The 22,156-nt window shown below is 37.5% G+C and overlaps 1 protein-coding gene across 2 annotated transcripts in view; it reads left to right on the top strand.

Annotated features, from left to right (window-relative positions):
- MYT1L (myelin transcription factor 1-like) overlaps positions 1 to 22,156 on the top strand; it is a 314,263-nt gene that overhangs the window by 223,248 nt on the left and 68,859 nt on the right. The window contains exons 7-11 of one of the 2 annotated variants that reach the window (XM_009887921.1): positions 5,115 to 6,092; positions 10,841 to 10,975; positions 13,497 to 13,587; positions 15,894 to 16,001; positions 19,190 to 19,401. In XM_009887921.1, the coding sequence (XP_009886223.1) occupies positions 5,115 to 6,092; positions 10,841 to 10,975; positions 13,497 to 13,587; positions 15,894 to 16,001; positions 19,190 to 19,401 (1,524 nt within the window). The remainder of the gene's footprint in view (positions 1 to 5,114; positions 6,093 to 10,840; positions 10,976 to 13,496; positions 13,588 to 15,893; positions 16,002 to 19,189; positions 19,402 to 22,156) is intronic. The other variant, XM_009887922.1, reaches the window with a different exon arrangement.

Raw genomic sequence — 22,156 nt, 5'->3', positions numbered from 1 at the left:
TGTAGCAGTGAGCATTGGTTATTAGTTGAATACTCTAATTATTGTAGGAGAGTCTAAGCAGTAAATCCCACTATTATAACTATTCTAAGTAGTTGTAGCAGGCTGAGGGGCAGGAGTGAAAAAAAAAATAGAATAATTGAAGTGCATCAGGTAAATAAATGAACAGTTGTCTTTTTCTTTTGACTTTCATTGGGTAATACAAGGTCCATAAAGGAATCGACTGCTGTAAAAACAAATTGCTTGGGTCTTTATACTCACAGTGTTAAAGAACTTCAGGAACTTTGCCTGGAGTGCAATGGAAGATTGCACGTGGTCAACTTCAGTGTTCATTGCATCCCTGAAATAGACATATTCAAAGGCTTGGGCTCTGATCCAGATCCCGTGTTGGTAGTAATGTTCAGACTTTTAGAGACCTTGCTTAGGCCCTAGGAGAGTTAGATGTGTGCTCTATCTCTTCAGTGTGGAGTGGAGAAGTTGTTGAGAGCTCACTAAGTTTTCCACCTCTTCAGTTTCCTTATTCGTAAGATTTTCCCAGAGGAGAAGGCAAGCTACAAACAACCCCCTGCCCCATACCATGCTGTAACTTTCTAAGATTTGGGATTCATTGTCTTGATAAATATTTCTCATAGGCCAGCTACCATAGACTGTAATGTGAAGATGTATGCATGCACCTCACTTTACAGCTTACAGGGAGAAAAATGGTCTTGCAGTAGTATCATATGCTGAGCACTTAGGAACTGACAAGTGGCAGTAGCAAGAGCAGTAATGTGTTTTAAAACAGGCAGTGCTGCCTGGATAATGAAACCATCCATCGGGCAGGAAGCCTATATGACCGCATATAGGTTCAGCTTGTTAGCCATCATGTTTTCCCGTGCTTGGGAGGAAGTGAGTAATTTGATACACGGACCACAGATTTGGAAAGTCTTGTTTCTGAGGTCTTTGGCCTTTGGTAGGAATGTAGCTGGTGTTACTGAAGTATCATTGCCTCTCTCTGCAGAATCTCTCAAACTAAATGCTGTATATTTTCCTTTTCAAAAAGAAGGTGCTGTTTTGCATGACTCCCTACACTAAAAACAGCAAGCCATTTCTTCTGCCAAAAAAAATTGCTTAAATACAGATGTGATTGATAGTAACAAAGGGAGGAAACAGTCAAGGACGTAGAGGCTGTAGTCTTTATTCTCCAGTGACTCCTGGTATGACATGGAAAGAGTCACTCAACTTCACTGTGTCTCAATTTCCCATCTGTAAAATGGGGTTAAAATACCTACCTCACAGGGGTGTTGTGAGGCTTTTTAAAATAATGTTTGTAAAGTGCTTTGAGATCCTTGGATGAAAGGTGCAATAAGAAATCAAATTATTCCCTTTTTTTAGTGCAATCCAAGAGTGCACTTCTGTTGAGATGGCTAAAGGCTTCCAGCTCTTTATAGCTATTCCCCATACTCTTCACTGTCATTTCCCTCCTGCCATTTGTTATGTCTGCTGGGAGTTAAAACCCACAAATTTTGCAATCCAAAATACCTAAATTGTCATAATATTGTGTGGATGAGGCCTAAAATAATCTGGTATTTTTTTTAAACTGTGTTGCATATTCCTTGTCCATGCAACCCTAAAGCCAACAGAAAGGATCTATGATAAATTTGTCTGCTTTTCACCTAAACTGGCCAACTTGTTTGTTTTTGAGACAAACTCAGCCTCTTCGCCAAATAAAAGCCCTGCAATTTGGGTCAATGGTTAAAAACTGATGTAAGGGGTAGAGTAGGTGTTTTAGTCCTGTATCCTTTGCAGTCATTCAGCAAATAGCCATTAGACAGCACAGTGTAAAGGTAGTTACCAGGTTAAAGGTTAAATCTTAGGAAGTGCAGAAATGTGAAATGAAGGCAAGATTAGATTTTACAGACATGGATCAAGAAAAGCCACATGGGTTCATGTAGAGTTGCTAGGCATACTTTCCAGAAGACCCTTAACTAACACACAAGCTAATTCAGTCCTTAAAATTTCAGTTTAATAAACAGGTGACACACGCGCTTCACTAGAGCAGGCTCAGCATCCAACAGACTGTCATTGAGGAGATGACATTGTATACATAAAGATCCTTTTCACTAAAATTAACTACTGCATGGAGATGAGAAACATGTGGAAAGTAGTTGTTAAGGAAAGTAGATGCAAGAAAAGGCCGAAAATCAAAAGAGGACGAATTAAACTTGATTAAAATATTTTGTTTTCCTGCCTCTCTCATCCAGGATTCATGCTTTACACTTTCTTCTCCTCCACCACCTTTTTTTCTTCTTCTTTTTAGGATTGAACGGGCAGGAGAACTGCAAAGGATATAACCAAACAAACAGAATAAAAAATATTATAGTTACAGCTTTCACGCAACTTCACCTACTCAAAAGGAATTTACATGTCTTCACTCACACAGTACGTGATTCATATTTTGACTTTTCACTGTTGTGGAGGCAAAATATAACATATTCCTCCCATTGGTGATCATTTACATGATTCTCATTCATGTAAAAACAAACACAACCCCCCTTTTTTAAAAAACAGACCCTGAAACTTTTCAGATTTTGAAAGTTGGCTTAGAATAGTCACCGCGTACCTGAACAGTTCTCTGGATGGCTTGAGAAAATAAGGTTTTTTCCTACTCTTTATTTCAGTGTCCTGTTAGAGCTAGATTTGGACTGATTGCACCAGTGTTTGTACATATCTCGTCGTAAACTTGAAGGCACTGGCAATTTTGGAGCTATAGCTCACTGCTGCTTTAATTACTTTGATGTTCCTTCTGCTAAATCTGACTGCCCATCAGATGTAGTTACAAGAAGCACCCAATAAATGCAACAGTTTCTACTGAATAGTCTTCTTGACATCAGGTTTTATACTTAGTATTTAAATTAATGTGGGATTTTTTTGTACATTTCACTTTAGAAAATATTATTAGTATATTAAAACATTTGCTTTTCAAGTAGCACAAACTAATTATCCAGTAATCCTTAACTGCTTACTTCTATGCAGTCATTCAAGATGGAAATTTTTCTAATAGGATGTGTAAGTTGCACCTCTTACTTTTATGGTGAAAATATGATACTCTGATAGACGTCATTTTTGAGGAATTGAAATGTAAATATGAATTACGATTATTTTGAGAGAAACAGCAACTGAAATAAAACCACCTTTGATGATAAATAGATAACCCACTATTGACGTTGAATATCTTGTCATGTAAAAATACCATACATCCTTCCCTAATAATTATCTTCCCACTGTATTCAAGTAGATAATATACATTATATAATATTTTACCATTAAAGCATTTTTTTTCCCTAGGCATAGCCTAGTCATCTACCAGTTCTGCTGCTTAACTACAGCCTACTATCATCCCAGGATCCCTAACCACTGTGTAGAAGAAATGAATGTAGAAGGAAAAGAATATTTCTTGTGGCTGAAATATTAAATATTGTGCTGTTGAGCTTTGTATTTAAAACTCTGATTTATTGTTTCGTCCACTGACATAAAAATTATTTTTATCAAAAATTATTTCCAGTCATCAAAATGTTAGTGTACAAGCCACCTACTGCCTGAAATTTCCCACTTTGGTTTGTTTAACCCCAAACATAAAAGTCACGTTTTAGAAAATCCTACTTATTTAGGTGTACCAGTGTTGAAAATACATCTGAGCTGAAAAGATGCTATCAGAAGTTGATGGACTAGCTCTTGAGCAGGTGTTAATTGTCCTAGCTCTACTGGTTTCTTTCAATTTGCACCAGCTGAAAAACTGGCCTAGCATGTCAATGTAATGACAGATTTAGGAACTTTTTTTTCCAGTTGTGATGCAAAACATTTAAATATTGCTTGAGTAGCCAATTGTCAAAATATAATTTATGAGACATTAAGAATATGTATCTCTTTAGGAATGGGTCTAAGAATGAGTGAACACGAGATATCAGAAAATGCTCTCTGGATGATATTCATCTGACCAAATACAGATATCTTTAAGGCAGGCATCTACTCCGAGCCCCTCTGTTGTCAACTAAGAGAAACAGGCACTTCTAGTAGTTACTAATTTTATTCTCACAAAGGTATCTTAACCAGCCTAGGTGGACTGTATCCTTAAAGTATCTGCTTCTCTTCCTGACTGAGGATGGGAATACCGAATAGCTTACTTGGATATAGCTGCCTGCCTTGCTCATGTCTAAAGTCAGGTGAGATGAATCTCACCCTCAGGGCCTCGCATTGGCTCCATCTTATTAAGTTGTCCCTCTGTTATTCAACAGCTGCTAAAACAAAGCGAAGTAAAATGTGGGAACTCTGCACCATTGTGTTATAATACACAGGACAGTTGATAACAGCTCTATCATACATGTATGACTATCTAATTTGGGCTAGCATATTTACTTAAAATTGTGCATATAATTGCTTCTATCTTCCTATCATGTAACAACTCTTCTGAATTTCTTACTTCTCCACAGTTTGCATAGTTAAACTGAGAGATTTTGATTTCTGCTGATGGATCCACTAAGTAAAATGCCATTTTGATCTTTGCATATAGTTATTGGTTATCTAGTGTCAATGGTGTGTATGGTGTTAAAAAAGTGTCAATTTTCTGCTTGGTGTATATTCTTTCTCTTTTGGTGAATGGTGTTCATCAGTAAGAGAATAAATCCAGTAGTACTCACTCCTTTGCCATCTACCATATTTTCAGGAAATACAGGAGTGAGAAAAATTGGAACCTAGGCAATTATGTCATATTAGTAATATGATTGTAATAAATCCCATAAAACTGCAAATATAGAAGTGAAAGGAGAAACAAAAGTATTTATGCCGTAATATTTAGCAGTAGTAGTAATTAGCATTTTGCTTGCCTTTTTCTTACCGGTTCTGTGAAAGAAATTCATGTGAATAGCAAATAAACAAAAATAGCCTTATGGACTATAGAGAAATTCACTTCACATGGGCCTTAGTGTTATAGAATTGCTGTATGATTAACGATATTTGACGTGCAGTTTGTTTTCTGTCCGTGCGATTGCAACAACAGTTCCAATTGTAGCCACTTTTTTCTTTTCTTTTCCTTTTTCTTTCTTTCTTTGTTTCTTTCTTTGTTTCTGTTTTTTATGCAGAAGACCATCAAATGAATTGTCACAATACTCGAATAATGCAAGACACAGAAAAAGACGATAACAATAATGATGAGTATGATAATTACGATGAACTGGTGGCAAAGTCATTGTTAAATCTTGGCAAAATTGCAGAGGATGCTGCATACAGAGCCAGGACAGAATCAGAAATGAACAGCAATACATCTAATAGTCTGGAAGATGATAGTGACAAAAATGAAAATATTGGTCGGAAAAGTGAGCTGAGTTTAGATTTAGACAGTGATGTTGTTAGGGAAACAGTGGACTCCCTTAAATTATTAGCACAAGGACATGGTGTAGTGCTGTCAGAAAACATTAATGACAGAAATTATGCAGACAATACTTCACAGCAAGATAATAGGAATATGAACTTTGTAATGCTAGGGAAGCCTGTGAACAATGGACTTACGGAAAAAATGGTGGAGGAGAGTGATGAAGAGGTGTGTCTCAGCAGTTTGGAGTGCTTAAGGAACCAGTGTTTTGATCTGGCTAGGAAACTCAGTGAGACAAACCCACAGGAAAGAAATCAACAGCAAAACATGAACACTCGTCAGCATGTCAGGCAAGAAGATGACTTCCAAGGAAGAACACCAGACCGGAATTACTCTGATATGATGAACCTAATGAGGCTTGAAGAACAGTTGAGCCCCAGATCTAGGACTTTTTCTAGCTGTGCAAAGGAGGATGGTTGTCATGAAAGAGACGATGATACCACCTCTATTACTTCAGATAGGTCTGAAGAAGTGTTTGATATGACAAAAGGTAACTTAACCCTTCTTGAGAAGGCAATTGCTTTGGAAACTGAGAGAGCAAAAGCCATGAGAGAAAAAATGGCAGTGGAAGCTGGAAGGAGGGATAATATGAGATCATTTGAGGAACAGTCTCCAAGACACCTTTCTGGAGATGACAGGAAGCCTAAACCCAGTGACGGCCATGTCAAAAAGCCATATTATGGTAAAGGTAATATTTCTATATACCGTATGTTATGTCATGAGAAAGTGTGAGCTAACGTGTTAAGTTTTGCATAGATTTCTGAAATGAAGTTACTAATTCCACAAAATGAGAACTTTATTTAAATTGTAGTAGTACAGCGTGATTGTAAAATAGCATCATGCTGCGATTATAAAATAAACGAATTCATTCTGCGGTGTTAGAAATATGTACGGTATTTCAGTGAGTATCATTTGGCCAAATTAAGAAAATAACTTTTCAGGGAAACAAAACAAATAAGAGATCATGTTGAAAGAGGCAAAGATTTTTCTCAAGTTTTTAATATATTTCATAGTAACAATTAAAAAACAATGAAGAGAATTACATTGCAAACTATATTGGAGAGTGGGGTTTTATGTAGCAGGTAGTCAATCAGCTATGAAGTGCATATTTTACAGATTGGATTGGGTAGGTGGCATCGTGATTTATAAAATTATCATCAAATGACAGTTATTGATGAAGCCTCTCCCATCTAAAATGTAGAATTGCCTGATAGAAATTGAACAGTATCAGAATGACCGATAACATAAGATAGGGGCAGTGACTGCACATTAATTATCTTAAGATAGTTAGGTAATGGAAACCATTTGCTATGCAAGGCATGGTGTGGCCTGGGCTGAGATCAATAGCAATTTCTTTCTTATGTGCATTCCACTTCACTGGTTTCATTCCATTGTGGAAACAGTTAAGGTGCTGCCTTGACCATAATTCAATACAAAAGAAAAAAAAAGAAAAAAAAAAGAAAAAAAAAAAGAACAGACTAAAGGTTACCTTTAGAATGCCTTTTAATTTACGGGATTATCATGGTGATGGTGTGTTTATATTACCACACCCCTCTGCAACGTGTCTACATCCGTACACATAGGGCTGTGTTGTATAATGTGTTCAATACCTCCTGAGACTCATTGAACACCCCTGATTCCCATTGACTTTAGTGGAAGTTGAGGATGTGGTATTTCTTGGGAGACGCTAAGCAGGGACTGGGTTCATCTTATATTTGTTGTAAAAATATTTGGTTTCCTTTCTACAACTGAGATGGTGGGCATTTTTCTCCTTTTTGTAAATCCCTGTTTTGAAAGAGTAATACCCTAAGATCTGCCTGTGTCAGTCAGGTAGGCAGACAACATCTTGGTCCCAGCAAGGTTTTGATCGTTTTTTATGAGCCTGAAAGAAAACTAATGACCAGTCTTTTAGAAAAGCATAGAAATTACTGATGTCAAACCCTCTTCTGCAATGTATTTTAGTGGAGTTTTCTTTGTTTTAAACACAAACATATGGTCCAGTGAGTGCTGTAGTAAATTCGGGTATTTGGGGAAGACAACTTTATTTAGTTAGTGTATAACTGCATAGCCATGGGGACGTTGTGCTAAATGTTGTTCACATATGACCTAATTTAGGTACATTTCCCTTTGAATATATGTCTTTAATAAAACCACAGAAAACATGGCAAACCAATATTAATTTTTGAATTAATATTGTCCAGCCCTTCCAGTCTATGTATGCCTGGGAAAGCATTTATGCATATAAATCTACTGTATCCAAAAAGACTACATAATTTCGGACAGTAACAAAAGTGTGGACTTCCTATTTCAGTAAATTCTAGAGCTTCTTTGAACCATCCTATATCTTGGGAGCTGTAGGCTGAATTGATAATAGATCCAAACCCCAGCCAGAGCCTAAGTATTGTGGTAGTTTGGACCAAGAAACTTTGTGGAGTGGATTGTTCTATGCTTTTTAATAAAAGAAGAAAGAAAAAATTATTCCTTCCTTACTTTAAAAACATAGAAAACGTTCTGGTAGTTGTTGAGAGAGGACGCTTTAAGTAAGGCAAATGGTTCTGTCATTTGTTCTCAATTCACACATTATCTTCCAAATACTCCTGGAAGAGATACCCGCAGAGATATATGGTATGGTTAAGTGGAACCTTTTTTGGGCACACAAGTTTTCAGTGAGAACTACCTCCTGGCTTCAGTAGTTCCGTTTTCAGAGACTGCTGAAACAACTGTTAAGGGACCACTAACCTTTTTTTCCCTGCCATTTAAAGCCTTCTAAACAGGCTTTCTTCTGAAATTTATGAATTTTAAAAGCTCTTGAGTCCTTTGACAACATTCACTCAGGCAATACTCCCATTGTGGCAAGGAGTGAGGAAAGGTTACAGAATTAGAATCATAGAATCATAGAATGGTTTAGGTTGGAAGGGACCTTGAAGATCTTCGAGTTCCAACCTCCCTGCCATGGGCAGGGACACCAACTAGACCAGGTTGCCCAAGGCCACGTCCAGCCTGGCCTTGAACACCTCCAGGGATGGGGCCTCAACAACTAAATTAAATAAACAAATTAAATAAAACTATGCAATATTTCTCCCAATTAGCAGAAAAGGATTTACAAAAGAGTATCCAGTGTTTTGTATAAACTTGTGGAAAGTTTAGTCAAATGTCTTCCATTAAAAGCAATGGGAAATTGTGCAAGTATGATTTTATGCAAGTTTTTAAATCATTAAGAATAGTACACAGCATCTTTTCTGACTCATTAGACCATAAAGGCTCTTAAGGATCTGATATGTGCTATAACTTTGTAGCACACGCTTGAATACAGAGGAGGATTTGCTTGACACTGGAGGATGTAACTGTCCAGATCCTCAGCTGTTCTCAATTAGAATACCTTCATTGACTTTGATGGAGTTCTGCCAACGTGGAGTAGCTAAAGTTCCTCTAGTTTAAAGTCTCTAAAAAGCCATTATGGTCTATTAATCATCTACATTTTTTGCAGTCCTTGAATATTGTTATATTTACATTATTTATATTTCATTTACATTACTTATTCACTGATCTAATACTTTTACGCATCCCAAAGTACTTGACATGAAGAGTTGCTTAGAGTTGTGTATGTACGTAGCTGTGGGCTTGCTGTTCTAGTGGTCTCAGCACAGGCCTATCTGGCAGGAATTCAGATCCCTCCTCTGACATTTGCTCCTTCTGTGGCCTTGGGTTTAACTTCTTGATCTCTATGTTTCAATTTCCTGACGTATAAGGTTGCGGTATTTCCAGGAGTGTTGTGATAACTGTATAGCACTTTGGAGACAGATTTGTATGTGTATGTATTGTTAAAGAGCATGAAACAAAGAACTGTGTTCTGCAGTCAACATGCAGGTTAAGTAAAATAAAACTTTCATAATTAGGGATTCCATTTGCAAAAGACAAGGTTTAAATATCATATTAAAATTTAAGTATGGATTTAAGACCTGGAGAGTCATTACAATGAGCTTAAAGAATTTCTCTAAAATGAAGGTGTTTTGAAAGAACTTGGAATGTAAAAATATTTATACTTTATATACATGTATGTGTATATGTGTGTGTGTATATATATATGTATATAAAGCTACCAGAGAGAAATCAAGGAAAAATAAGTCCACAACTGAATGTGAACTCTGGATTGTATTGATTCGTGCTGAAAAAAATGGGTTGTATGTGAAGTTCTGCAAGTACTGAAATTTCCACTGATTGTACCGAGGGCTGCATTTGTTGAAGCTAGGGTGGAATTTACTGCAAGAAAGACCTAATGGAAAACAAGTAGCAAAATCTTATTTTCCAGATGTGAAAGCATAAATACTGAAGCAGAGTAATGACAAGAGCAGCATAAAATACTTAAATGAGGATAGCTCAGATTAGGTATTGAAAGGAGGATGGACTAAAAAAATGGAAGGGGGAATGTTGGTTGATCTTGAGCCCAAATGGTAGAGTATCCTGAATTTTATTCCTTTAATATTAATATGAAAATCAGCAATAGGCTCCAAAATCTGGCAACTGTGGCCAAGGTGGTAAGACGTAATTTGTATCATGTGCTGGGCTGAAAGGATAGGGATGTTAATTTACAGATGTTCTGTGTATAGGAAACAAGCTGATGAAGTATGTGAGAAAGTTCTAATTCAGGATTAATCTCACCAGTAGTTCCGCTACATTATTGGCAGAAAACTTTATTTTGTTGAAAAAATGTCTATTTAGTCTTTTCATTGATTTGTAGACACAAGATCCAACATTCTAAAAGATCGTTAACCTTTTAAGCGTCTGAATATTCAAACATTATATATGCATGTTTGTAATGGCCCAAATTTACACAGCAAGTGATACTTTCAGTAATTCTGATTACAATGTTTACCACACCATAATTTATTGAAAAGAAAGGAATATTTACGTAATTTCTACCACTTCATGAGGAATTTAAAGACAACGAGAGTTGTCTCCTCAGCAAGCCTTGGAAAAGGGATTTATTTGTGCTGAATCGTTGAATCATTATGCTAAAGAGCTGGGTTTGCTATTCTCAGGACATTGAACTTCTATGACAGTATATTTGCAGACCTTAATACATCAGGCAAATAAGAATGTAAAGAAGGGAAACTCCAACTAAACAGTTTCCAAATGACCTTACACCCTTGAGCTGGTGCTTGCCAGCAGAACATTGATTGACAGCGGTATGGCTTTGCTATAAAAAGGTCACTTTCCAATCAGTGTGAATGGATATTGCTGTGATCATGGGCGTCTGCAGTCTGAAAAGGAGATTACAGGATAAAAGTGACGGAACTGTGTTAAGAAGTAGAAGGGGTTTTTTTCTTCTAGTTTTCATAAGAACATTTACCAAAGAGTAAATGACATGATTAAATGAACCTTCTTACAGAAATATGAAAAGCATCATTCACTTGACACATTTGTTGTAAATTATAGATCCCTCAAGAACAGAAAAGAAAGAAAGCAAATGTCCTACCCCTGGGTGTGATGGAACTGGCCATGTAACGGGGCTTTACCCCCATCACCGCAGTTTGTCAGGATGCCCACACAAAGATAGGGTCCCTCCAGAAAGTAAGTTCACATTGTTTCATGGAAACCGGGGATAAAACTACAAAGATTTTTCTAGCATGCTTTATTAAAACTTTTATTTAAAAACTTAATTTCATTTTTCAGTATGGTTTGTCTTAACTTAGTCAACTGTTCTGTGTTATTCTTTTTCCTTTATTCCATCATTTCCATTCTCTACTAACTTTTACACTAAAAGAACAACTTTTAAAGCTGTATTCTTTGATTTTAAGAATGCTAGGTTATTTTTAAATAGATGTATTCAGTCAATAGAGAAAAAGGTTTCCAGAAGATGTGCACTGCTTTTCCTTCTGCGTGCTGATGTCACATCAGCTGTCCCTGTTGTCTTGTACAGGAATAATTGCACTTGAAAAACTTGCAACCCCTTTCCTTTGTTGTTGTTCTGTCTTAAACATAGCTTATATTTAACTTATATTATTAAAAGTAACAATTTGGCTGTTTACTTAGTTATACAACTCAGGATTTTGAGCAGACATCCCCTGTCAGTCACATGGGTGGAATTTCCCGCCAAGTTGGCGAATTCTCTGGGAAGGAGGTTCACCCATAGGAGCTCACGGACGGTCACCTGAAGGCAGAGGGCTCCATTTCTGGAAGTCAGCTCCTTGGCTGATAGAACTGGCATAGTTCTGTTGAAGCTAATTGCTGATTTACACCAGGCAAGAGTCTAGTTAAGATCCAGTTCTCTTTCACACCAATTTTAAAATGGAGTTATTCCACTGAAGCCTACAGGCCTAAAATCCCCACTGTCCACCAGCACTTATAGACCTAACCTCAGTGGATTTACAACAGCCTAAAGGAAATGTCAAAGACAGACAGGGCTAAAATAGTCCCCAGTTTTCAAAGGAAAGTAGATTGTGAAGGATAGGAAAGCAGAAGGAGATCAGCACACCCAAGAGTGGCAGACATAAAACATCTCCTCTTTCGTGGTAGAGTAGTTTCTTCCAGAAGTAAAGTCATGAGTAAGTGCTTTAGGAAACTTTGCTGTAGCTTGGTCGATGTCTGAATACAGTAGAACAAATAGAGTAATTTTTCTGCCTTGCAAGACCCTGTCATTTTCTGAAACACAACTATTTATTTGGTTGCTCAAAGTTCTCTCATTTTTACAAATGGTAAATAAAAAGCTCTTTAGAATACTTTGTAAATCAAAGAAGAATATAGCTTTAAACTGTTTGCATGCTCTTGTACCTACTAAAATGAAAAAGGTGAGCTCATCTTTTTATTTTTTTCCTGTGATGTTGGCCTTGTGAAGCATGTTTCAAAAACAGCTTTGAATAGTAGGAATTTCAGAGTTAAACTTTTGCATCTATAAACATTTTAGTACACTGATGATGGGGTGATGATGATGGTTGTCTTTTAATCAGTATACATGGTTAAATTCTCAAGTCTCTGAGCAGCTTTTATTCAGTTCTTAACTCATTCAAGGAATTCACTGACTTTGTTAGATCTTTTTTTTTGAGTAAGAACTAAATACAGGCTTCCAGAATAGTTCTCGTATGAGAAAACCAGAACTTTGCAAGGGCTGGATGGCCTTTTTCCATAGAGTGATATACTGCCATCCGGCTCTGAGACATGGATTCAGATATGTCTCACATCATACAAAACTCTTCAGTGTTACCAAAAAGTTCTTGATAATTTGGCACTTCATAGCATGAGCTTTATAATTTAGAGGAGTACTGCTCTGAGCAGCTTTGGGAGTAAGTTTTCCATCCAGCTTGCAATGGATGCAGATGTAAATCAGTTTACTTGCTTAAGCTTGTACCACTTATTTCTTTTTTACACAGTTTTCTTTTTTTTCCTGCCATCCCTCAATTTTTTTAAGTGCTTATTTTTAGTTTTTAGTCTTTTGAAAAAAATTTCTATCCATTGCAATTTTCACGTCTGTAGAGGATACAGGTAAAAATTAAAGGAGCAATTCTGCTTGTCATATAGATATGAATGATGTATCTATGTGGAAGTGGGCAGAACTGGCCCCTAGCTCAATTGGGCTGTCTTATAGTTAGGGTTAAATTCTGTTCAGGGTTGTACTGAGGTGTGTTTCAAATAATTCAGTGTTCTAGCAGTATATCTTGAGAGCAGATTTTCAGCTCTCGAGTTTCATACTGCGTGTATAAAGCTATGCATTATGAATGCATGCATTTCCTGAAAGAATTTTTCTAGTCCGTAATTTTGTATTGGACACGTCACTGTTGAGCTGATCTTTGCTCAGTGTTTTTGAATGAAGAAGATGTTGGAAGTCTTCTGCTTCACTGTTGCACCAGAGATGCGTTTGTTTATAGGTTCTGTAACCTTCATAACTTTTCACTGTTGCCCTGTGTTAATGAGCATAGGGTCACGATACTTATTTCCCTCATCAGGCTTTATTGGCTATGTGTGTCACGTGTATTTTGAGGAATGCTGGTTGTTAATGAATCCTGCTTTGTTTTAAAATGGTTTCATATATACTGGGATTTGATTTTTTTTTTCTTGTTTTCATACTCTGCTGTTTTCTCTTACTCTCCTTGTCAAGTTCTTGCCATGCATGAAAATGTTCTTAAGTGTCCTACACCAGGCTGCACAGGCCGGGGCCACGTAAATAGCAACAGGAATTCCCACCGAAGGTAAGGATGCCGTCGCTGGACGCCAATCTAGAGGGAACAGTGCCTCCGAACTGCAGCCCTTCTAGCAGTCCATTGGCGGGGGGGTGTGAGTGTGTGTGTCGTTGTTTTGTTCTTCAGATTGACAGATGGTGCTTCGTGTGCTTTATCCATTTTAAAGAGTAACATTTATTCATGTGTTTTCTGAGGAGGACGAGCGTGCGTTTGCCTCAGTATGGATGAATTGATCCACAGAAGATATTTAAGCATCCTTTAGCTTTTTGGGCAGATTTTTTTTTTCTTTTTGTTTTGATACTAGCTGAACAGCAGTGGTACGAAACGACTGATATGACTCCTTACGGTTATGTCGCAGGGAGAAGGAATAGTCTGCCAACATCAGCAGGACTAGGGCAGAGTTCTTGTTCTTACACTTCACTCTCTTCAGGGATTATTTTATAGTGCATGACAAAATCCACCCTACTCCTAAAAATGATTTCTTTAATACATGAGAAAAGGCATTTAAGTACACAGACATTCTAAGAGTTAGCTTTCCTACTGACCACAGTCTCAACCCCAAAGTCCTTATGCAGCTAAAACTGAATGAGAATTTTGTCTGTTTAAGAAACATTCTGAAAATGTCTCATTAAATTTAAAAATGAGAAGCCAGAAATGTTAGATGTAAATATTCTAGCCAAACAAAAGATGATCAAGAGAAAAAGCTACTTTTCTAGAGTTTCCTAAGATTAGTTGTAGATTCTTACAAAAGGGATGCCACTGCCTATTAATTTCTGTCAAATAACAAATCAAAACGTTACTGTACTTTTTAGTACATGTCATAATTTTTCCACAGAACAACAAGATCTTGCTTATTTCTTTACAATTTTAAAAAATCCAGGAAACGTGGGTAAGAGGGTAAAAGGAACTATGCAAGGTTCCTGTTATCGCATTCCTTTTTTTACTGTTAATTGTAGCATGAAGGCTTAAGGGACTACACAGGTACTGGATGTTCAGTCTTATCAAGCTCTGGGTTACTAGAGCCCCTCATATTAACTGCATGTCTCCCGGAAGACTCTTGTGGGTACCAGCCCATCTGCAATAAGCTCTGGTACCCCTTTCTTCTCTGCAGTGATGCTGCCGGTAGATGCAGCATAAAACCTCTGAGAAGGCTTTATGGGAATTACTGCTGCTTGAAGCAGCATTCACTTCTGGTTGAATATCGGCTAGAATATTTGAGGTGTCTGAAGAAGAGCATGTCAGTGGAGCGCAACTGCCCTCCGGCATGACTCCAAAACCGCACAGAGCCCCCTCACCCCTCTGCAGAACTAGGGCAGCGAGGGAGGGCAGGGGGGAGCAGCCTGCGGTCTCTGTTCACCTCTTTCTGCAGCTTTTGGGGCATTTTGCTCTGCTTCACTTTTTTTATTCTTTTTTTTTTCCCCTTTATTTTCCATAGAGAAGGGAACATCTGGGAATGCACTGATTTGCCTTTCGTTTTCATTTCTTTTCTTGTGGAGAACACAGAGAGCTGCGGTCACATAAGCACGCAATAGACTATGACAAGGAAAGGACCCCCTCCATTGTCAGGTCACAGGTTTTTACAGCTTCACTAAGAGCACCATCTGCTGGCATCAATATATTTATTTTTCTCTGTTGTAAATCTTTTCCAGAAGAATCGGGCTTATTATTGTCACTTCAATAATAGTTCAGCATTTGCAAATTTAATTGAATTTCAATTCAAATACAGAAGCTCTTTCCATGTTACATCATCTACTATTAGGATACATACTTTAGTGGCTGAAATTCATGAACAAACACCAAGTATAACATAGTTGAGATGTAGAATTAGAGACCCAAGGCCAAATTTTGCACTCATTTATATGCCTTGCAAAAAGATTGGAGTTAATGGAGCTGAATGAGGTGTGAAGCAGTGCAAGATCTGGCCTATATGGTGGTGTCATTTAATCATCTTCAGGAGCCATTTCATTGGCAGTATTTGTAGATGCATAAAGGTCACAAGTCTGCTAGCAGAGCTGCACAGTAGATTCCAGTTTATATTCTCCTCTCCTACTGGTATGTTCACTGGCTGACATCCATGAATAATCCACCCATGTACAGTCAGAGAAGAGCAGGTGTAAGATCTACCATGCACCTTTGAAAGCAGAAGAAAGGAAGTCTATTCTAGAAAAAATACATATGACCGAAAAGCTTTTGGAAACTCTTTTCCTTCAGATTCTTCTTGATGCTGGCTAAGGAGGAGAAGGAGTAATTGGATCAGTGCTATAATGTGAAACTACGCAGGACAAGACAATTAAATTTCCTTTCTGTAATTGCAGCCTCTCTGGATGTCCTATTGCTGCAGCAGAGAAACTGGCTAAAGCTCAAGAGAAGCATCAGAACTGTGATGTGTCAAAATCAAACCAGGCATCAGATCGGGTTTTAAGGTATTAGAAATCACTATAATACTTATTATTATGCAGAGTTCATCACACATTCACCTAATCTGAGAATTTATATTTATATACGTTGTATATACATATATATCTCCTTTAAAGAAGAGTTAGAATTAGGGCTTCTGGATCCAATTCTCACAGTGTATATTTCCCAATCAATTTACATGGGGGAGGGTTGGTAATTATTTTGGCAAATACATGTAAAGCTGAAAAGCTCATTTTTGTCTTAGGCATTGTTTGGTGTAAAGATGACTGCTGGAGTGCAAAGTCTAAGAACAATGTGAAAAAAGTTGGTATCTTTTGGGAATAAACTAATATTTACCGGTAAGTCTTGGTTTTTTCAGCAGGCTTTTACTAGTAAATATCAGTTTAAATTAAACCAGAAGCCCTATTTACGTTACCAAACCGATAGTACACCTTTTGGCAGGACACTTGGAAAAATGCCAGGTATAGCCTAAATTCCAAAATAAGGTCAGGCTTAGTTCTTTGTCTTTGTTCCCCCACTCACTGCCAGGGAGGATGGAAAGAGAGAAAAATTGTCCTAAATTTTCGTACGGGAAGCATCTTGAACCAATATGACCTAATTATACCCCTTATCTTCATCCATACAGGATTCTGCATTTATCCAAAGCTGTATCCAGCTTTATGCTATTGTCTCCTCTTTTGAGGAGTGGGTGGAAAAAATATTATTTCTAAGGAGCTGTAGTGTGAAGGATACATGTAAAGGAACTAAACTTCTGCATGATTGTACCAGCCTTATGCTGATGATGCCCCAAGAGCTGCAGAATTTCTCCATGGATACTGTGATATCTGTGGGCTGGGATAGGTACATCCCTCCCAGCTGCCTTGAAGAGCGTGGAGGAAGTGCCACAGCTTTAGTTCCCAGAATTTCTTACTTATCCCATAGGTTTCTTAGTATTTAGCTGTCTTCTAGATTTAAAATCTGATAGGGCGGCTTAAAATGAAAGTTTTCTACTGCATTTTCAACATCATTCTTTGAATATTCTCTTAAAACTTCATCTAATCTTGATGGTCTTTTCAAAAAACACTTTCCGTAGAGCTAAGAACACAGAATTATGGTTCGCATCTACAGAAGATTTTTTGTTGTGCCTGTTGACTTTGTTTTCCTTCCGCAGATTGTTTTCGATGGGCTTTATCTTAACTGCCCCTAATTCAGATTGTACAATTTTTCATACAGCATCCCAGACAGTTTTCTTAGGGGATGGTTCTTCAAAACCTATTAATAAAAAAACACCCTTTGAGGGAATAACACAGTGTCTCACTTGATGGAAAAAGACAGATCAAAAACGCAGTGACTTTTACCACTGCTCGTTAGAGGGAAGGCACTGAAGTCAGACGCCGTGCAAAGAAGGCAACTGCTCAAAAGCAGCATCCGGTTTGCAGGCAAATTCCCAGGGAAGTTGTGCTGCAATCTTAACTTTGCTTGTGAGCCTGCCCTGTGTTTCAGATTTTATAGACAACTCAAATAATGCTTTCATCTTGTCTCCTGTTTCCCTGTTACCTTTAAGTCATTGAAGTATTTAAGAAGAAGAACTTGGGAGCTATTTATAATATTTGCGTGCAGGCAACTGATGGGCAGAGATGTTCTAAGAGTAAATTTTGACTATTTGTCTTCATCCCAGTTTCCATCCCACCTGCATTTAAAATTTTTTACTTAAAAAGAAATCAAATTCATAGGACTTCTGAGCCACTGAAATTTTGGATTTGCATTGAATGTACAGGATCTGAATTGCATTTTTTTTTTTAGCTAAATATAGATTATCTTGATACAGGATCAAAATATTATTCATATCAGCTCATTGTATAAATGAGCCTGCTGTATTTTGTGAGGAAGAAGTGTCTAAAGGAACGAGCATACATAAATCAAAGGCAATAGTATGACTAATATGATTTCTTGGGTGATCTTTACATAAATATCCTGACTAAATTCTATGAAAATGAATTCATTCAGAAAAACATGATATTCAAAACCTATTTCTTACTATTTATCACATTCCATTTTGTCAGTCAGCATGATGATACTTCTGGTCTTGACTGAATTTATGTTCCTATGAACGTTCCTTCCATTTCCTCTGGTTATAAATGCAGTAAAGGAAAAAAAAAAAGAAAAAGAGAAAAAAGACTTGATTATATGATTCTTGATTCCGGCAGAAGCACGTCAGGAGTGCTGTTCATCATCTTTACCTCCTGCTAAATGCAGTAGGTAGACATGCTGCACTGTGTAGCATTTGCTCCCTATGACCCAGTCATATAACGATTTCTTCTCTAGGTAAGGTTTGCAGGGTCTGACCTTCATTTACCTGCTTTGAGAGCTGATGAATTCTGTGTCCACGTGCAGAAGACAGCGTGACAATAGAGGAGTTCACTACCACATTCTTTCAATGACACTTCGCAAGTTTCTCCAATGGCCGAATGAGATCAGTCAGGGCTTCTCCTGACTATCCTCCCTGATCCTAAATGAAAGAGAAATTTAGCTGATACAGTTCTATTCTGTACTCATTCGCAGGACCTTCCTTGAGGTGTGTATCTGTGTATCAGGAATCGCAGCTCCTGCCAGACCCTTGCATTTAAGGGTGAGCAGGATCTGCGAGGCAGCAGATCAAAGTCAGCAGAGATTGTGAGACTTGCCTGTGTATTTCTCAAGATGAGCATGGATTTGTATATTGAGGGATGAAACAGGACTAGCTCCTTTGGAAAGCATGCAGGAAAATGGCATACAACTCTGTTGAAAGAAATTCAGAGGAAACTCCATTAATTAAGTGGAGCTTCCAGTGCTATTTTTTCTTTTTGACATTTAAAGGAATTTGTCCAAACTTCTTCTGTCATTCTGCTTGCCCCTCTTTAATTCATCTCCCAAAAGAGAAAATGTTTGCTATGTGATGCAATTACATGGGGAAAGGGAAACCCTGAAGTATTTTGAAATACTTTTCGCTGCAGGATACATTTAGTGGTATTAGAATTAATTTTGTCCAGGCTTTGTTCAAAAAAATATATATTGTTTGTCTGCTGAAAATAACCAAACTAAGCAAATGCAATAATATATTGCTGTCTCTTGAGTACAAGAAATAACTAAGATTTTCTAATCTGAACTATAAATTATGCACAGACACAGTAAACTGAACTGCATCTAACAAACTTTACATATCTTTAATTTCTAGGCCCATGTGCTTTGTTAAGCAATTGGAGATCCCTCAGTATGGCTACAGAAACAATGTCCCCACCACCACACCCCGCTCCAACTTGGCCAAGGAACTAGAGAAATACTCTAAGACTACGTTTGAATATAACAGTTATGACAACCATGCCTATGGCAAGAGAGCCATAGCTCCCAAGGTGCAATCCAGGGATATATCCCCCAAAGGATATGATGGTAGGAGGTGCACACTCTTATACATGAGAGACAAGTTTGCAGTTAATCATGTTGTTGTATATGTAAACATCATACAAATAAGACATGTTTTCATGTTCATGTAGTATTATGAGGAATGCTGTCATGTGTAAGTTATTTTAAAGGCCTTTTTGAAAAGCGTTGTTTTATACGGTGCTTGCTTCAGGATTGTTGCACTGGCAAAAGAACATCTCCAGCTATTAAGCTCCTGGGATGTGTTGAGATCGCAATAAAAACTAAGTAATAGAGCTAGTCTTTATGTTGCTATCTGGGAGACCTGGCCTCAAGGGTCACATTAGGATTCTCGCTTCCGTATGGTAGTTCAAGTAACCCATAAAGATAACATACTTGCTCTGTGGGGATATAGAAGTAGAAAACCTGGATCTCATTGCACTTCAGAAATCACTGCTACCTACTTAATGAGGCATTTCTTCTCATTTTGTCCTCATGAATACACCTGTTGAATTCTCTGGAAAACCTAACATAAGTAACATATTTAGAAGTAGGCTGAAAGTGGCTTCAGTTCAGGAGAAGACAATGGATGGGGTCTGTCGGGCAAGAGGATTTTTATTAGGGAAGAAAAATGAACTACAGGATAAAGAATGAAGATTTGGATTGTAGCTTTTGAGGACATCAGGAATTGTTCAGAGCAATACAATTATATGCGTGTGTATATATACTATGTGTGTATGTATATATATATAAACCCAAACTGTGCCTTTATCTTTTCTTTTTTTTTCTTTCTTTTTTTTTTGAATGTTAGAAGTTGATTTTTTGGTTAAAATATTTGGCACTTCTCACTGACTACCATAGGAAATTTCAGGCAGGTGTCAGGTTTTTGTTTAAGAAAACATAAATAAATATACTAGATAGAACAATTTAGGCTGTTGCCTGAATACAGACTCTGACATTCAAAAGTAGGTAAGTGGAGAAAGGGAAAATTGCTACAGCTCTTGCCTTCATATTTCTGATATTTTGGATATTTTGCTTTCTCATAGAATCGACAGGCGTGTTCTTGCACTGTAGCAGAAAGAAGAAGGGTTGTGAAAGGCAACATATTTTTGAGTAAAAGTGCCCTTTTTTCTTCTCTCATACACTCTTCTTGTTTGCCTATGTCAGAATAAGGGCTTGAGCATTATTAAAGGTAAAGCAGTAATTCTCACTGTGGCTAGTAAGCTAATGAGTGTATATTAATATAAGGTAAATGAGGTATTAACTGTTGTGTATATGCTCAGTCTAGTCCTGCAGAAATGAAAGAATCAGACTATTGCTGGGGATCCTGTGGACATGCGTATTTTCAGATCAAATTACTGACGCTTAAGCAACTGATACGTATTTTTCTCATTTAAGACCCCTTTTCAGCAAATAATTACAAACTCAACTTTTTTTTCCTAAATCACCAGAACTTGAAAATACATGTAACATTAAGTACAAGTTTAACCGTGGCCCTAAATAATGAAAGGCTAGGGTGATACAGGTCACTGTCTTTATGCACACTCATCTGCCTTGGATATGAATAGGAATTTTACTTGGAGATGAGACTGGGTCTAGGTTGTTTCACTGCTCAGTAATCTGACCCAGAGAGGACTGAGGGACACTGTATATGCATGATTCATGCTGGTAGAGCAAGTATATGTGGTTCTTGTGTACTCAGAACAGCTGAATCCCATGATAGCTGGAGCAGGTTGGTTGCTAATTCTCTATGGATTTGTTGCACACTCTGTAGGAGACAGCACATGCTGTACCTGGTTCCACGTGATGTGTGTGCTGTTTGGCCAGACAGACAGGCTGACGTGGTCGCAAAGATGGGACCTAATTTGTACCCTATCAGTGATTTTCATGAAACCTTTAGGATTCACGTCTGATATTCCATAACCACTCCATCATATTTGGCTTGAATTGACAAAGGGTTTTGAAGTTCCTTGGGAAAATCAGCTAAATACAGAGAATGATGAAGTGAAATCCTGGGCACACTGAAATCAATCAAAGTTTTGGCACTGACTTTCAATGGAACAAGGATTTTGCTGACAGTTATTGTAAATAACTGAATATGAATGAGATTTCAGGAGGAGCCTCTTCACTTGAGAGCCACTTTTCCTCTAGAAACTTTGCAGTATTTCTCAGTGATTTCATATTTGTATGTTAAAAAAAAAAAAATGCTACTAAAGTTATTATAGAGGTACAGAGTGCACATCTGTTATGTCTGTCAGCAAACACGTTTATATACAAGAAGATTTAGTTCTGAAAAGTGATCTTGAAAAACCTGAAAATAAGCTTAAGGATTTGGGGGAACTTGCAAGTAAACAGCACTTTGTTTTTTCTGACTGTATATAAGATGAGACAAACAGTCTATGGATATGAAAAATCAATGACTTCATGTCTCAATCCTTTTTTAATTGTAAGTTAGCACTGTATTTTCATCATCACAGAAAGGGATTATATGTTCAGTAAGTGTATGGCTGTGAGTGACATAAACATAAATAGCTCATTTGGATTGTTTTCTTGATTTTTTTCCCAGTAAGCTTTAGTAAAAAACAAACAGAAAATGGATACTTTGTACTGTGGGGTAGGATGCTCTGATAATTCTTGAGAATTCTTGTGTTTGTGGGCTTGTTTTTCCTTTGAAACCAGTTTCATAGTGTATTGGATGTTGGGCTTACAGTATACAGCAGTTGAGATTAGAACAGCTGGACACAGCAGGCAGAGGAGACAGCAGCTCTTTCAGTTGCTCAGGTGA

Source organism: Charadrius vociferus, unplaced genomic scaffold, assembly GCF_000708025.1.
Source record: "Charadrius vociferus isolate BGI_N301 unplaced genomic scaffold, ASM70802v2 scaffold156, whole genome shotgun sequence".
NCBI classification, from domain to species: domain Eukaryota; kingdom Metazoa; phylum Chordata; class Aves; order Charadriiformes; family Charadriidae; genus Charadrius; species Charadrius vociferus.
The sequence above is the reverse complement of the archived record's forward strand: the minus strand, read 5'-3'. Positions and strand labels throughout refer to the sequence as shown.